Source organism: Falco naumanni, chromosome 2 (assembly GCF_017639655.2).
Source record: "Falco naumanni isolate bFalNau1 chromosome 2, bFalNau1.pat, whole genome shotgun sequence".
Lineage (NCBI taxonomy): Eukaryota > Metazoa > Chordata > Aves > Falconiformes > Falconidae > Falco > Falco naumanni.
The window spans coordinates 74,853,413-74,871,647 of NC_054055.1; the positions used below are offsets into that span (position 1 = coordinate 74,853,413).

Here is an 18,235-nt window from a genome sequence, read left to right on the forward strand (position 1 = left end):
GAACACTTTCCTTCAGAAAATGCACAGCTGTGACCAGAGAAGGTATCAAATGCTCAGCAGCAGGCCCTAGAGTGATATATCTTATTTGAAGACTTCATATCCAAGATTTGAAGTCATCTTTATCCACAGGCTTAAGGAACTTTCACAATTTGCATTGTCATCTTCCTGAGTGCCCCCACAGAGCATCCCTGCCCAGCCCTCCAAGGCTCACCCACCCTGCCCAGGGCCCAGGACCCCATGTCAGCACCCCTGGTGCCCCTGGCTGCTCCTGGCTGGGGGTGGGATGGGCCCTGGCTGCCAGATCCCACCCTGACCCACCACGGGGAGCCCCCACAGCTCCCAACCCCCAGAGATGGTTTGTATTGAGAGATACTTTGTACTGCTCAGTATTATTTAGATCTAGAGAGAAATACCTGTAAAATAAAAGTTTTTTATGCACTCGCTGGATTCTCAAGCACCAGTGGACTCTCTACAGCAGAAAGGAAAATTTAACCAGCTAACGGCTTGTTCCTGTTCTATGAAATCAAGAGCTGTGCAATTACTCTAATTTGGTAAGAATCAGGAGGGAAGTGATGAACATCATATCTTGCAACACTTCCGATGGCACGACAGTTCCCAAAACACAGTCTGCAAGGGAGACAGCCCTATTTATAGGCATGCTATCACTTAAAATCTGAGTCTTCCTATCTCCTCTGAGCCTGAAGTCTATGACAGAAAGGTAAACCAGATAAAGACATTCTGAAAATGAAGGTAGGTCCATCTTTATCTTTCCAACTATTTTGTTTGCTGAGGTATTCACTGAGACTCTAGAAAGTCCAGAGCTGGAGGGGTGATGTCCCAGGCAAAACCTAAAAAGCTGTCAGAGCAATAAATGGTGCTAAGTTGAAAGAAGTTTTTTGCAGATGAAGTACCTACTGTCTGCTAAGAAAGGTCCTAGTCACAGTTTTGATTTTCTTACTGGGTTTGGTACTGGATTTGTAGAAGTTGGACACCACTCCTAGATCCACAAGTATGTACTCAAAAACTTTCTTGAAAGTACATAAACTAATACCTTCACCAAACTTACTATATTCACCATTGGGTAACTTGGACTGATTGATAACGCTGTGACCCATTTTGATATTTTCTATTTGCAGCGGTTTACCCACCCCCTTGAAGTCTACTCATCCTAACTTTTGTATATAGCAGACAGATAAATAAACTTTAGACCTTAAAGTAGCAGTTGCCAAACGCATGTATGTAAATTTTATGAAGTGCCCTTGAGATCACGAGCTTTACAAATCATCACACAATTTTTTTTCGTTACAGAAAAGGGCAACTTCTTTTACTTTGTTACTGTTTATTTGAACATTTTTGTGACTGCTTGAGAAGCCTGTCTAATCTTGCCTCCCATAAAAACAGAAACATGGCCAGATGGTGTAGAAGCAGACATACGAGCAAGTCAGACTACACAAATTCAGGGTAGAGTGGTTCACACTGGCATCCTTCACCTCGAGCAAGTTTCACTGTTCTCTCTCTCCAAGAAGGAAGAGATGGTGGCTCCTCGTGCACTCATCTCCACGACCCAGTGGATGTTGCTGATCACCCAGTTGTGTGCTGGCTGGCACTGCACAGACTGTGAGTAGAACACTTCCATAGGGCAATCCTCTGAAGTGAAGTGTAATGTGCTTCTCATTAGGGGTTGCTGTGCTTAATTTTCCTCGTCTTAGATGTGCTAGGTAGTAACCTCTGCAGCCAAAAATCTGGGAATCAGTCCTGCACCTTACTGATCCTGTTATGTGACACTTGCAGTGGAAATGCCAGACTCACCTATCAGAAATTTGATGCTGGATCAGTGGAAAATGGAACTGAATTGGATGAGCAGCATGAATTTCACTGAGGACTGGTGTTCAGTGACTGCAGGAGATTTTTCCATGACTGTAATGGTAAATTTGCTATGTAAAGTTTTAAAAGACACATCATTACACTTTCTTCTTTTTCTTTCATATCCTCCAGTAACTGAAAAAAGTATCCATGTTAAGAACAAGATTGTGTTTTAGCAGTGTTTTCCAGATTTGTTGAGACCTATCATGGTACTGAGGCATACCCAACCTCTCTGGCTGTTCTTGTGAAACTCACCTTCAGAGGTCTTTGTGGAATCAGTGCCTTGATGAGACTGAAGTGTAAAATTGCCTCTTTTCCTAGTTTCAGAGGAACTTTTGTGAGAGGCATGTATAGCTGTTCAGAAAATAATTTTTTAAGTACAAAGGACAGATTTAATTAGATACATGGGTCCTTACTGACTTACCTAAAAACAAGACATAAGCATTCAGGGGCATTGGAGATGCAATGATATGCTTGTTCAGGGCTGACTGCTAGGACACAGAAGCCTGTAAAGACAAAATATTTCTGGAGTGGTTTTTGAGGGGCAGGCAGGTTCATGCAGTCATAAAATGGTTTGGGTGGTAAAAGAAATGAAAGATCTAGTTCAACCCCCTTGCCCCGAGCAGGGACATCTTTCAGTAGAGCAGGTTGCTCAAAGACACATCCAACCTGACCTTGAACACTTCTAATGATGGGGCACACACAACTTCTCTGGCCAACCTGTGCCAGTGCCCCACCACCTTCATCATAAAAAATGTCTTCCTTATGTCCAATCTAAATCGACTCTCTTTCAGTTTAAAACCAGTGCCCTTTGCCCTGTCACTACAGACCCTGGTAAGAAGTGTCTTTCGGTCTTCCTTAGAAGCTCCCTTTATGCATTGAAAGGCCACAACAAAGTCTCCTCAGAGCCTGCTCGTCTCCAGGCTGAACCACCCTAACTCTCTCAGCCTCCCTTCAGAGGAGAGAGGTTCCAGCCTTCTGACCACTCTTGTGGCCCTCCTCTGGAACCCCTCAAACAGGTCTTGGTCTGTCTTGTACTGGGAACCCCAGAGCTGGACGCAGTACCTCACGTGGGGTCTCATGAGACTAGGGTAGAGGGGGAGAATCACCTTCCTCGACCTGCTGGCCACACTTCTGCTTATGCAGCCCAGGAGGTGACTGGATTTCTGGGCTGTGAGTGCACGTTGCCGGCTCATGTCCGATTTTTTTGCCTGCCAGTATCCTTAAGTTCCTCCCTGCAGGGCTGCTCTCAACCCGTTCATCCCCCAGCCTGTATTGGTACAGGGGACTGCCCCAACCCAGCTGCAGGACGTTGCACTTGGCCTGGTCGAATTTCATGAGGTTTGCATGGGCCTGTTCCTCCAGCCTGTCAGTGTCCCTCTGGATGGCGTCCCTTCCCTCCAGCAAATCAGCTGCCCCACTCAGCTTGGTGCCATCTACAAACGTGCTGAGGGCGCACTCTATCCCACTGTCTATGCCGTTGATGAAGATGTCAAATAGTACTGGTCCCAGTACAGACCCCTGAGGGACACCACTTGTCACCGGTTTCCACGTGGACAGCAGGCCATTGACAACTGTAAATCTTTGGATGTGCATATCCAGCCAGTTCCTTATCATCTAGCAGCCCGATTGTCAAACCCATACCTGTCCATTTCAGAGGCAAGGATGCTGTGTGGGACCATGCCAAAGATCTTACAGAAATCCAGGTAGATTATATATGTTGCTCTTACCCTAATGCAGTCCTCCCTTGAAGAGGAGAATTAGCTTACTCAGGCAGAACTTGACCTTAGTGATGCCATGTTGGCTGTCTCTGATCACCTCCCTGTTCTCTGTATGCTTCAACATAACCTCATGGAGGATCTGTTGCATGACTACCAGGCATGGAGGTGAAGCTGACTGGTCAGTAGTTCCCAGGATCTTCCTTATGACCATTTGTAAAAATGGGTGTGATATTCACTTTTCTCCAGCCACCGGTACTTCATCTGACTGCCATGACTTTTTAAATATGATAGGGTGACTTGACAACTACATCAGCTAATTCTCTCAGGACTGTAGGAAGCATCTTGTTGGATCCCATGGACTTCTGTATGTTCAGGTTCTTCAGGTGGTCTCAAACATGATCTTTCTTATGATGGAAAGAACTTCATTCCCCCAGTCCCTGCCTTGAGATTCGGGGACTTGAGACATGTGGGAAGAGTGGTTGCCAGTGAACACTAAGGCAAAAATTTATGGAGTTCCTCAGCCTTCTCCATGTCAGTTGTCACTAGTCCTCCTGTTCTTATTTATGAGGGACAGTACACTTTCTTTAATCTTTCTTTTCTGACCAATGCACCAGTAGAAGCTCTTATTACTATTTTTCACATTCCTTGACAAATTCCAGACCTAAACTTCAGCACCAATTCAGATCCAAACTTTTGATTACAGACAGGAGATCTAGAACTCAGATCTTGTGTAAATGGATTACTTGAGAAATGTACTTTATGAAAAGACAAATTCTGCTTCTGATTTAGTCTGGTTTCCATACCTATGAAGAGAAGACAGCAAGCTAAGCATTTCCTGTTTTGCAGCTACTATGTTTTTTAACCAAAATAGTTTTCTTTTTCACTGGCCTTTACAAACTGCACAGATAGTTTGAAGCAAGTCATGAAGCTGTCCTCTTGGGATTATCCCTGTACATGTATCACTTCTGCCTTAGCTAAATTTTCTTCCTGTAGAGTTCAAAGTTGTCTCCACCCATTTGCCAAATATTTCTTGTGCATCTGACTGGGTAGGTTCTGTCCAAAATGAAGTTGTTTCAGGAGCAGGAACTGTAAAAGGAAGGTATTGGTTTTGGCGCTCTATTTCGCATAAATAGAGAGCGAGCGAGCATTTTACACTACACTACTGTGTCAAGCAAGATGTATACTACATCTATGGTAAACATTAATGTTTCTGTAGGCAGTGTCTAGAAAATTCTGACATGTGGGGACTCCTGTGATAACTTCATGCATTTATACCACCTGTTCAAGTAATCACAGAATTGAGTAGATTCACGTCATCCTCATTTCAACTATCTAAGCATGGAAGTTATAGTCCTCTAAGCTCTGAAGGCAGTGTATCCCATGCATCTTACATTCCACTGTTGGTGCCTTCATTCATCACTGCATAGACAAGGCACCTACATGACTTAGATGCTAGTTTTTAGAAAACTGATGTTCATGGAGATTAATCTCAAGCCAGCTCCTTGGCTAGGCATTCATTTGTGAGGTATCTCACTTTGTCTTTCAAAGGAGTACAAAGCATATTACAGCCATCTGTTGACCCTTATGAAACCACATATGCTCTATTTTGAGGCAGTTCAACTGATTTGGTGGACTATGGGTAGAAGGAGGGGAGGAACTGCTATTCCTAACACTTCCATGAGATTTTCTGGAGGGAAGCACTGAACTCTTCACCTTACAGTGGTGGAAGTTCATTACCCAAAGCTTCTGGGAAAAGAGTTCTCAAACCTGGGAAGACATCAGTACCTACATTATTCACTTCACAGTAGTCCCACTGTTACAAATCAAGCACAAGCTAAAGCAGTTTCTACAGGGAGCAGCACTGTGTAAACCAATAGATGGAAACCTAAAAAGTAAACCTTCTGCATGACATTTTTCAGGCAGAGGACATGAAGTGCACATTTGGAAATACAGCACCTCCTCTGCACAATGGAGCAAGCTTTTCTGTCACAGCTGTGAACATGAATGGCACATACTCAACCGTATGCAGATATATTCCTCAAGGTAATATGCTAGACTTTGGGAAAGGATTTGCCTACTTCCAATGGCCTGGGGGTAAAAGAAAAACTGAAACCATTCATCCCTTAATTTATTTGTTTCCTCTAGGATGAACAGTTTCTTGTTCACAGCCTTATGATAAGAAAAGGAGTTTCCTACAACTAGCTCAGCAATTTTTCAGTCTGCAGTTGCCACCTTACTTGGTGCCATCTTTTTAATTACTAATTCTCTTTTAACTGTTCATGCTAATATTTTATTGACTGCATTTGAATGTCTTTAAAAATTCAAGTGAAACACATTTGTGGCTGTAGTTTTGAAATTCTTCATTGAGAAATCTGTGACATCTTGAATTTTGTCACTGCATATCTCATGATGTAATGCCCAAGCCTTTGCAGTGTCCCATCCACAACAATGGAAGGTCTGAGAACATTTACTCCTCTTTGTATGAGGGGGGTGATATATATAAGACTGTTAAGAGAATGAAGTACAAGATCTGCTCATTTAAGCAACATGGAGTTGGCATGTACTAAACAGCACTGCTTCCTGCCTCATCAAGCTCAAAATACTTGATAATTCTTTATAAAAGGATGAATAAATCATCCTTCCTTTTAAAGTGTATGTTTAGTTTCCTTACTGGGTTTTCTTGAGGCTGGGCGTTAAGAAGTAAATTGAAATGTTTGTGATCAGAAGATTCCTCATGTCAATCCCAGGTGGAAGAAGGTATCACTGCAGAGTACAAACACCTCACAAGTTTACATTTACACCTCCCTGAGGTCTTGAAAAAGTTCACAACTCTGCACTTCCCTTTCTGTCCTTCTTTGGAGTCCACAGGGACCCTCCTCATGCTATCCACTCATTTGACAGGGCACTGAAGAACATCCTTCAAATAGAAATGCTATGGCAGGGTACAGAAGGATGATAGGTGACTGTTTTGCTTTGTGGCATCGTGGCACCAGTCTCCTTTTGAACAGGAACAATTGAAAGCACAGGGGTAGGCACTTCAGCTGTCAGCCTGTACTAGAGCAGTATAGGCTCCCCTGAGACTTACTTTATCAGATGCAGCTATCATATCTTTGGAGGATTTATCCATGACAAATTACTCATTGAATCTGTCAGTGAAAATATCTTCCAATGTTACTGCCTAAAATGAAGCAAGTAATTCCTAACCCAAGCAATAACCAGCTGCAGTCACAGGTGTCCAACATATCTAAGCATGTACCAAGACCCTCCAGCCTGGATCCAGTCACATGATTTTTCCTCATCACGGACATTCCTGTGTTTGCAGGCATAAATGGGTCAGCCATTGAAAACTTCTCCTGTGTGATTTATAACGTTTCCCTCATGAACTGCACGTGGCAGGCAGGCAGGGATGCTCCAGAAGACACTCAGTACTTCCTCTACTGGCAGAACTCGAGGTAAGTAGATCTGCTTGAGATAGGGAAGTCTGAGTTCTCATTCAACATGTCACGCTGCCCATGTCCAACTAAAATGCCTTGCTATCTACAGGTATGATGATGCAATGGAATGTGAGCTTTACATTACAGATGAAAATGGCAGAAACACGGGATGTAGATTCCAAAATGTGAGGATAGATGTTAATAAAGCTTATTTCCTGGTGAACGGGTCTAGCAAGGACTCCCTGATCCAGTTCTATGATGAGTACATTCAATTGTATAAAATTGGTAAGTAAAAATTTCTTTCTGCTTTATTTTCATTATTTTATGAGGGTAGTAGAGCATTTATCCTTGAGAAGGAACTAAGTGCCCTGTCTCAATAGACAAAATAAGACTGTGGCCTCTTCAAGAAAACCTATTCCCCAAGCAAAAGGGCAATGAGGGAAATTAAACAAGAAAGCTCCACAGCTACAGCTTTCCTTATATTATTCAGCAAACTACCCTTATTGGTTTTAAGTTTTCCACCAGAAAGGTCCCCAGGACTTAAGAAATTGTACTTCCCCCTGCTAGCCTTCCAATAAGGGCCAAAGACCTTTCAACAGAGGAGACTTTTCAAAAGTTCATCTGAGCATGATTGCTTCTCATTGCCAGTGGGGACAGCATATGCCAACACCATACCCTTCATTAACGAAATCAATATACGTACAAAATACCCCATTTTTTCCTGTGCTCTTTCACATGCGGCGCTCTGCTTGGAAGCATCCTGTGCAATTACTTCTACTGTAGCAAAGCCTTTTTGGCAAAGTCCCACTGATTTTGGTATTGTCTCCAAAAAGATGGTCAAACAAGGCTTCATTCTTTCTATAAGGAGGAATTAAGCTTCCTTCTTGAGCATCAACTCTACCGAGCATCAACTCAAGGTGAAACAAGACTGTTCTTTGACTAAATAGCCCATCAGAAATAAGCCATGCCTGTCTCTAAAGATTGATGTAAAATAGTATAGATGAAACTAAGCTTTCCCATCAATCTTTTATCACCCTTTCTGTCATAAGTAACTATCCTCTGCTGTTACAATAATCAAGTCCTTGGCAATGATGAAAATGTAAAGGTCCTCATCTTTTTGCTCACATCTATGAAATGAGGGAAGATACGTGAAGGAGTTGGCTAGATTCTTAAAGCTGAAGCATCTTTCTCATAAGTATATGGATAATTTTGTGGAAAGAGGGAATAAAGTGCATAGTTCACAACACCAAGCAAGCAACACTTTCATGTCACAAAAGCATCATGTGAGGAGGCCTGAAGAAATAAATGATCTTTGGATTTCTAACATTAGGGTGAGCATCAGCTTGTTCTTCTGCAGTAGAAGCAGCCTTATAAAAGAAGACAGGACTCTACCTTCTTAGTCTAGTAAATGGATGGAACTTGTATCTTTGTATGCTCCTAAGTCACGTTCCCTGGCTTAGTCCCTGTACTTTTCTGATCCCGAGGAAAAGATTTAAAGAACTTTGGTCTTTTGATTATTTCTAACAGAGTTGCTAAGAAAAATAGATACAAAATAATATCTTTTTTCATAGAGATGTTACTTGCAATTGCACTCTCTTTTATCAAAGCAAAAAGAGATCAAGTGATTTAAATTATTTGAATTCTTGGTTATATACTTTCAGAAAATCTCATGCCTCCATCAAATATCACTGTCAATTGTGATGAAATTAAAAATGATTGCATAATCCAGTGGCAACGACCCCAAATAAATCACTCTAACCAAGACAAGTGTTTTAAATATGAAATCAACATAAAGTATAAGGTAAGAGGTATTTCTTCACCTACATTTAACATTAGTACATGTGTTTGCATTTACCAATATGCATGATTAAAGATAAAAATCAGGCCCTCTTGCATGGTTACCCTTCTTCATAGATAGCACCATACTCCTTTGTGGCTGTGCCTTTCAAGCACCCTGTTATGCCATATTGCACCATTTTTTTTTATCCTTGTTCCCCGGGTGAGGTGTTGCTGGAGATACACTGGATGACGGTGACTGTGACTGTGTGGAACTAAGGGGAGAAGTGTGGTTAATCAGGATTTCAACATATCACAGCTTTGGCTGTGGCAAAACTCAGAAAAGGCCCTTCTTTCCTAAGACCTGTTAGATCTGTCCAGGATTAAGAGACCTTCCAGCGACTGCTGCTCTGTGAAAGGGCAGAGCTGGGCTGTAAATACCCAATGGAGAAATGTGCATCCACTTAACAAGTATGAGTTGATCAACGTGAATGAAATTTTGCTATATATGAAATGTAAATAGCTCATCCAGACATCTTATATAAGCAACACACCTGTTGGTCCAAAAATTGAAGCTGTATAATGTTCAATAAAAGGGAAATAAATGTGAGAGAAAGCAGAAAGGCAGAGTAATCACAGATTGCTGAAAGAACTATTTAAACGACTGAAAGTCCAATTCGGACCTTGGCTTTACAAGTCTTTTTGCAGCCATAGGAAAGAAGTGAGATTGCTGTGCTCCGCTCGCCCTCTGGCAGAATTGCGTCCAATGACCACGAGGTGGCAGACAGTGACTACAAAGAAAAAAGCTGCCTGTTTTACAACCAGACTTGGCCGCCTAGTGGCTGACTGAGGGCATTCCCTAGATTGCTGCTATCGGGAGCGTAGTCTAGGTCGGGCTCGCTATTTCATGGATAAGTTTTCTTGCAAGCCCACCTAACTGATACAAAACTGCATTACTTCCCTGAATCCCTTGGCCGTTGCAGCAAAGAAAGCTTCTAGAGAGCTCTGTGTGACATTGGAATCAAAGTGCATCGCAGTAAAGTAATACATACTTCTTAATGTCTTCTAATACGACTAATATTCAGTTTACAAAGAATATTCAATTCACATACAGCCTGAATTGCCTAGAATTTTTGCAATAATTATTAGCAATTTTCACGTCAAGATCCAGCAACTACAGTGTTGTAAAATTTATTGCATTACTATTGCCAGGTATAAACCTGTATTGTTTTACTAATATACTATGACCAACATATATTGTATTAGTCAGCCTTTAAACTTTATTTTCACAATTGGAAATTACTTGGATTGGGAGCAAACAAAAACAAAAAGGTAATACCATGAGTAACATAATTTCAATCACATTTTTTCATGTCTGACACCAATAAATTATATTTGTTGAGGCTCTTGGTTTCTCCTCCAGTGATGTTTTAAGTTAAGGCTTTATAGATCAGGATGTCTGGGAAACCCGAGGACAAACCTTAACAGTGAAAACTGAGCTAAATAGGAACCAAATACCTCAGCCTTTCCAATGTCCCAACAGGCCTGCATTCTCCTTAACCTCCCTTTTGCTGCCAGTGCACTCATAAAAACCTTTCTTGTGTTCACCTCCCTCACCAGCCTTAACTCCAGCTGAGCTTTGTCTTTCCTGACTCCATTCCTACATTCCTACACTTGGTGAGATGCATCCCACTCCTGCTCAGTAGTCCCTGTTTCTCAAAAAGGGTCCCAAGGTCATAGAAGCCAAAGCCCTGGCTATGACACCAGCCTCTCAGACAGGAGTTGACCTGCTGGATGACTGCAGTTCTGCTCAAGCCTTTCCCTCTCACTGAAAGGCCTGAGGAGACACCATCTGGGCTTCCTGCCTTTCACCATCCTCCCAGCTCTCTGCAACCACCCTCGAGACCATCCTGGTTACCCCAGCCATATCATTGGTGCCCACACAGGAGAGCAGGAAGGGTCAATAGCTCAATGGCCAGACAAGTCTGGCAGTCCTGCAGCATCTGGGGTCCTGGCCCCAGGCAAGCAGCAGACCTCCTCCTTCAGGTCAGGTGAGAAGATTGGTGCCACCATCCCCTGCAGCAGGGAGTCTCTTTTTAATTATCACACACACTGTCTCCTTCATTTTTTTTGAAACGCAGTGCCTTTTCACACACGTGTTCCTCCAGAATTTGCAAAAGACCACCTGTCCCTCTGGAATCCACTTTCTGAAGTCATTCATGACTCATTGTTTTGATTTCTCATGTATTATTTCAGCATAAACACAAAAAAAGGGAGACTATATTGTTGCACTTCCTCCTAGATGGATTCCTGTGCTTAACCTAGCTTGTTTACAGATTCTAGAAGCTGTCCTGTACAACAATTTTGCTTTGCAAATTCAGGTTCAGGTGCCACATGAGCATGCATGCAGTTGTTTCATAAAACAAGTTTGGATAAAGTTCTTTTTGGTTTAAAATTGAGTAATACAAAATTCAAAATAATTAAAAAATTGCATAACTCTGGCAGGCTAATGGAGTTGATACAGTCCACAGTCATTAGTTGTGTGTGGTCACTGCATTACATTGCAGTCATTAAGGCTATTCAGAAGACATGAGTGAACTTTACTGTATCTAGCTGGAGGGCAGCTTAAAATATCTGTGAATCCATGTCAGTCCTGAATATTTTCATCTGAGGAAAAAGGAAACAATATTAACACAGAATTTGCAATTAAATATAGAGACATCTATTGTAAAATATAAACAGTAGATGTAAACTAAAAAAGTTTATTTCACAGATTAGTTTTTTTCTTAGTGTCTGTAAGAATAAAGTTACAGTTTTCATTCAGGTCTGATTTCCTTGTACTTCAGTTTTATCACCAATCTGGAATAAAATTTATTTCTCAACTCTGGTGGTAAGGAAAACAAATACTTTTCCTTAGAAGAATTAGTCACTATGTAAACTTGGCCTTTGAGATTAACTACATATTAGATACTAAATGGTAGATAAACTACCAGTTCTTCTGAACAAACTGTTAAGTAGATAAGAAAGAGTAATGCAGAAAAGGGGACAGTAAATAAAAATGACTTATTATGTTAACACAAAACAAGCAACCAAAAGAATCATGTTTATTTTCTCAATTTACAGGATAATCCTGAGGGAAAACCCATATACGCTTCTATACAAGTAAGTCTGCTTGTCCTATTAATCAGCAATACATGTTATTTTCATAGTCATTTGTGAAAAGTAAATAGTATGCCAATGCCTTTAAATCAGTATGTGTTCAATGCCCTATACTTTATGAGATCCTTATTTAGAAATTCCATTAATGGGTCAAATTGCTAAATCATCATGACATGTTATTTATTATACATTCAAGGGCAGAACTCTATTACTATTTTGCAAGTGTTTTGAAAAACCTTCCGGTTTTTTATTATATTGTCCACTCTCCCCCTCAACTATTTGGAACAGAATTTGAAGTTACACATCACTGACAGCAGAGAAAAGAGACAAAGAGGAATCATCTTCTAGGAATATAATTTTGTTTATGAAAAACAAAGACTACAAAATCCCTTTGGGATGGAGGCTGCCCTCCAGGTATGCTGCACCTCCTTCTAACCTGTGCAGCTTGCACATCCCACCTCTATCCTGAAAGTCTCCAAGAGCAAATACATTTCAGCAAATTCTAGTAACGCTAAGTATTGCAGTCCTCTACTTTTTTTTCAGATTTGGCTGGATAGTTATGCTATTCCTGAAAAGTCGTAATGCAAACACTGAGGAAGGTGAGGTGCATACAGTTTACTCCTCAAATCACTCAATCCTAGCAGTAATGAAATGAGACAATTCAAGATATTTTTCTGTGTCTGTCAGTGTGCTGAGGGAAATTGTCAGTAAATCAAACTATATCATAAGAAGTTACAGGATATGATGTAAAAGACTAAAAACTTCTAAATTTAAAAAGTTTACTGACAGGTTTTTTTTAGATACACAGATGCATACGTTTTTATACATAAAGAACATGAATATGTTTTATTTTTTGCTCTGGAACAGCAGCCTACTTTTACAAGCAATGCTCCCATAGCCTCGTAGAAGTTTCACTGGTAAACGACACTTGAATATTATCAACACCTAGACATATAACAAAGAAAAACAACTCAGCTTTGCTTTGTTTTTAGGAAGGGGGAAGTAGTCACACATTGCATAGATCCAATGCAAGAAAGAAGCACCACTTGAAAATGAGAGCAGCTGGCAGTACCTGCCTCGTGAGCCCAACCTGGGGGGAGTGGAGTGTGCCCGTTGAGTTTGGTAAGAACAAATCCATGCCTCGGGCTACTCTCCCCACAGCGATGTCCAGTCTACCTCACACACTGCTGCATACTGATGGACACACAGATATATAAAGGATTGGCTAACATTTTGTTTCACTCCACACTACAAAGAGGAAGAAGAGACTTAATAAATGTCTTTACACTCCAACACTGGAAACAAATACAAAAAGTTACATTTGCAGCTGAAGTGACACCTGCTTACTGCAGGGGATGGACAAATAGGCTCAGTGCTAGTCCATTCCAGTAGACATTGCAGCTAAGGTGCTAAAGAGTTGATTTTTATACCAAGTGAAACCTTTCAGACTGACATTCATCAGTCAGTCACCAGCGCAGACGTTTGACACAGCTGTGCATCTATTCATCTTCATTAACAATAATACTTTATGACTTTTCTCTTTCAGGAAATGAAGAAATTATTTCTTCTTCAGTATGGATTTTACTTGTGGTAGCAGCTGTGACACTCTTAATGGCAATCATCACAATTTTGTTCTGCAAAAGGTAAATTTAATTTATGCATTTATTTTATTTTTTGTGGTTGTGTGAAATATATCTGCAGTTCTTAAATAAAGTAGAGGTGTCTCTGTATAAAATGTTTTCACTCACACTGTAGTAGAAATCAATCCAAATGAGTGATCCTGAGGCAAGTACTATAATCTTGATGCCCAAAGTGCCTCCCTGGCTGATCCACACAACTTTTTCAAGGGTCCCTTCTGTCAACATGGCAAGGAAAGCAATTACATGCTATTACTTATATTAACAGTACAGCTGCTCAGAATATTTGCCATCTAGACTGTCTATGCAATAGGTTTTCCGATTTCTTGAACTGCTGAATTTATTGCAAACACTCAGGTTGACTGTACTTACCTATAAAGATTTTGCAACGTTTACTAGAATAGTTCTAGCAAAATGAAAGTATCTGAAAGCACATAAGCTAAGCAGCTTGCTTCTTGAAATAAAACATGTAAGCAAAACAGAAAGAAAATGGATATTCTGCCGTTTCACGCACTTTGTATAGAAATAGACAGTAATTCAGAGAAGATACTGTTCCTCCAACTTGTTAAAAATTTTACACCCACTTGTCACTGGTTGTAGTGACTTAAAGAGCAGGACAAATTCCTTTTCCTTTCAAAGAAGAAAATAACAACTAGTGAATCCTTAACTAAAAATGAAACTATTACCATCCAAATTCTTATTGTTTTCTGGATATGTGTTCATTCTGTGTTGAGATCATGTATATTTTTCATTTCTTTTCTATGCTGGCAGTGGAAGACAAGAGCTGGTTCAAGGGTGCAATGGTTTTGACACATGACGCTTACTTAATTCTTCTTTTCTACTTCATCCCTCTTGATCTCCAGGACTAGCTGTTGGGAAGCAGCATTTCCACAAATCCCAGGGCCAAAAAATGCATTTAATGGACTGCCTGATACAAATCCAGAGGTATGTTCTCTTCCTATTTTACATCCGTTATGTGAAAAGTATGTACGACTCTACTGCAGGTATTTTTTAAATTATAAGGAACTTAACACAGAGGATAACTCTGCCATATTTTGAGGAATAACAAGAGAAAAATCAGCAGGCAAGTTCTTTAAGGGAAGTAAATGTAGTGCTCTTCCAGAACCAGGGAGTTTCTCCCATCCCGGTCTCACAGGTGCAGGGACTGATGCTCCCATTGGTAGGTCCAGACAGCAGCAAAGGCTGTGCATTTTCCCAACATGAGGCACACACATGTACAACACACACAGACGACACTAATGCAACCAGCTACAAATGCCACCACAGGTGCCTTTACCAATACCACTTCAACACCAGCAGCAGTCACATAAATAGGGTCACAGACATGCCAGTCCTCCTGCTCCCCTCCAGCTGAGCAGGGCTGAAATTTGCCAGTGAGACGTGTGTACACACTCATTCACTTAATTCACAACAACCATAAATTTGCAAGTTCCTCACAACTGATCTCTACGTTCATATGCTGGTTCTCCCCGCTAGGTTACCATCTCTTACCTTGGGTGTCTCCAGGTGCAGGCCTCTCCTACTCATCCACTAGTCCAGCTTCAAGGAAGTTTGCTAACAAGACACACACACAGGATAGAAAACAGGGTGACACAGAAAACAGTTCAAAATAGGGTTTTATAAGGTAACAGGACATACTGCAGTGGTCACACAGAGCATTTGACCAGACCAGCATAAGGACCAGCATCTCACTTGCACCCTTTTCCTGTCCAGCAGTTGATCAAGTTACGTCCAGTAATTTCTCATGGTCTGTTCAATTACCTAAACTTCAGGCCAATGTGTATTCATCTACTTTCATACCTTAGTGAAGTTAATCCTTTTGTATGAATTCATAGAATTATAGAATTGCTTAGGTTGGAAAAGACCTTTAACCCAGCACTGCCAAGTCCGCCACTAATCCATGTCCCTAAGTGCCACATCTAAACACCTTTTTAAGTACCTCCAAGGATGGTGACTCTACCACTTCCCTGGGCAGCCTGTTCCAATGCTTGACAACCCTTTCAGTGAAGAAATTTTTCCTAATATCCGATCTAAACCTCCCCTGGTGCAACTTGAGGCCATTTCCTCTTGTTGTATCACTTGTTACCTGGGAGAAGAGACCCACACACACCTCGCTACAACCTCCTGCCAGGTAGTTGTAGAGAGTGAATTCATTTGCGATGATCTGGGGTAACCTGTGTGGTGCACTGGAGAAAAACACGTCCTCCCTGTCCATGACAGCATTACAAAGTTGCTGAAATTTCACTGTTATGTCCAGCTAAGGAAAGGTTATCAGCTAAGAAAAAAAAGCAGCAAAATATCTCTATAAAATATGTAACAAAAGTTGAAAAACTCTCAGTATTATGCATAAGTATATGCTAACCTAACATGTATAAAACTAATGGAAGTTTTTATTTTCCCTTCAGCTGATGGAGAGCAAAATTCAGACAATAACATCTGAAAATGAAGAGATAATATTAGTTTCTGATGTAGTGAAATAACCAAGAAACTAAGGAATTTTAAAGTGCATTTCGTAGCTCAGGCAACTTTATATTCCTGTGGAAAGCCTGGAATCACTTTCCTCCTCCTCTTGGCAAAAACAGAAATGCAGCCAAGAAAGAATGATACCTCACATGTAATTTTTTAAAATGCCGTTATATTTTCTTTTAATTTTGGCTAACTTTAACTGTTTGGGTAACTTTTCCTGATTAGATATCTTCCATTTGGTGAATATGATTGAAATATTTCCATTGAGAAGTTTTAGGTACATTTTAATTTGTTTAAGGAAAAACAATGGGTTTGTCTTACATTAAAAAGAATAAGAATGAATGTATTGAGGTGAATAAATTTTTTTAAAAAAAATCGATGGTGTATGAAAGCTATTGTTATACTGTCAAGAATGGGTCTATTCACACCTGAAGTTTCCTCAGATCTCTTAAAGTACACACGGGCAACTAAAAAATTGAGAATGGGATTGAAAACAGGCTGACACATCGAGCAATGGCCTGTAATCAACAGGAATCTCAAAGGACAGGAGTATGTCTAAAACCCTAACTAATCCTAAAGCCTAAGTGCATTACTTGTAAGTTAAGAGATCAGCCACCGTAAACTTGATATCAGCCCAGAATTTACTTCTGTTAGTACCTAGCTCTTTATGTTCTTGCTGCTTACTTGCCTTTCTACCACTTCAGTATTTTAAAATATTGAGTGCATGACTCATTTAATCCCTGTATTCTTTCATTCCAGTAGAGGTCTTTACTATCGAGCTGAGCACTAAGTTTTCAGAGCCACAGGGTTAGGACAAGGTGCTAGAAAAACAGGCCAGGCTGTTGTTGAATGCAGTGACTGGTCATGAGCGACACTCCTCAGGGATCAATGCTGAGACTCAGAGTGTTTAGTGATAACAGTAACGGTCAGTGGGACGAAAGGCAGCCTTAGCAGGACTCTGGGTGACAGCAAACCGAGGGCACTGCCTAATGTTACAGGAGGGGAGCCCTGCTATTCAGAGGGCTTTTGACAGGCTGAAGAAATGGGTTGATAGGAACCTCCTGAAGCAAATGCAAAGCCAATTACATGGGAAAACCTAATTACATGTATCCTAGGGAATGACTGACTGACAGGTCTGTAGAAAAGGCTCTGAGGTCCTGGTGGGAAACAAACTAACACAAATCAGACATGCTTCCTTATAGAAACTATCCACATACTAGGCTATACTGGAAGGAGTGGACCAGCAGGTCAAGGGCAGTGATTATTCCCTCTCCTCAGCACTCATGAGTCTGCACGTGCAGTCCCATGTCCAGATTTCTGCCTCCTAGTCCAAGAAAGACATTGACAAACTGGGTAAGTTCAGAAGCAGGGCAGCAAGATGATTATGGGAGTCTGAAGGAACTGGAATTTTTCAGCCTGGAGAATGAAAGCTAAGGGGATCTACTGCTGTCTTCCAATGTATGTAGAGAAGACAGAACAAACTCATCTGGAAGTTTAACAGTGTGAGGATGAGAAAGGACAGTCACAAGTTGCAGCAAGAGAAATGCTGATTTCATATAAGGAAAAAGAATGATTTACAGGTAAGAGTGGTTGAATGGGTGTCCAGAGAGGCTGTATCCATCCTTGATATATTCAAATCCTTGAATCCTTGAATATATCCATCCTTGGATATATTCAAAACACAGTTGGACAAGCAACTGGATCTGACACTGAAGCTAGCTCTGCTTTAAGTGGGAGGTTGGACTCAATGACCTTAAGAGAGGTAAAAAAGGTCAGAAAGCATCATAAATTATGATTCTTGTACAAAGGAAAAAGAACTGAGGTGTAGTAGCAAAAGAGGGTGCTAAGGTATTCTTATTGTAGAGGAATATAACCCATTTTGATAATATGCTCATTTTATATAGATATAGGAACACGCTTCTCACCTTCTGAACCAACGATACTGTAGACCAAGAATTATGCAGATCATTATCAGAAGGCAAAGGGACTGGTCTGGTGAGAACTTTTGTCCTTTTTAGGTTCCAGATATTTCCAATAGCTTTTACAGTTCCCAGTACGAGACATCTGGAGAAAGCAGTCTGAGGAGGCCTAGATTCTTCTGAACTGAGGGTTCTCAGACTTACAAATAAATATCATATCTGCACAATTACATGGGTTC

At 40.9% G+C, this 18,235-nt stretch overlaps 1 protein-coding gene across 2 annotated transcripts; it reads left to right on the forward strand.

The window, feature by feature from the left end:
- Positions 1 to 299: 299 nt before the first annotated feature.
- On the forward strand, positions 300 to 16,393 carry LOC121083947 (granulocyte-macrophage colony-stimulating factor receptor subunit alpha-like). 2 transcript variants are annotated; one of them, XM_040584878.1, is made up of 12 exons: positions 300 to 750; positions 1,402 to 1,617; positions 1,792 to 1,925; positions 5,504 to 5,627; positions 6,907 to 7,036; positions 7,128 to 7,303; positions 8,680 to 8,819; positions 11,918 to 11,956; positions 12,946 to 13,075; positions 13,500 to 13,596; positions 14,454 to 14,535; positions 16,017 to 16,393. In XM_040584878.1, exons 2-12 carry the CDS (start codon positions 1,533 to 1,535, stop codon positions 16,089 to 16,091), a joined length of 1,212 nt encoding a protein of 403 aa, XP_040440812.1. In that variant the 5' UTR covers positions 300 to 750; positions 1,402 to 1,532; the 3' UTR covers positions 16,092 to 16,393. The 2 variants fall into 2 exon arrangements, with proteins under 2 accessions (XP_040440812.1, XP_040440813.1); XM_040584879.1 differs by lacking the exons at positions 1,792 to 1,925; positions 5,504 to 5,627 and having other exon boundaries at positions 304 to 750.
- Positions 16,394 to 18,235: the final 1,842 nt, after the last annotated feature.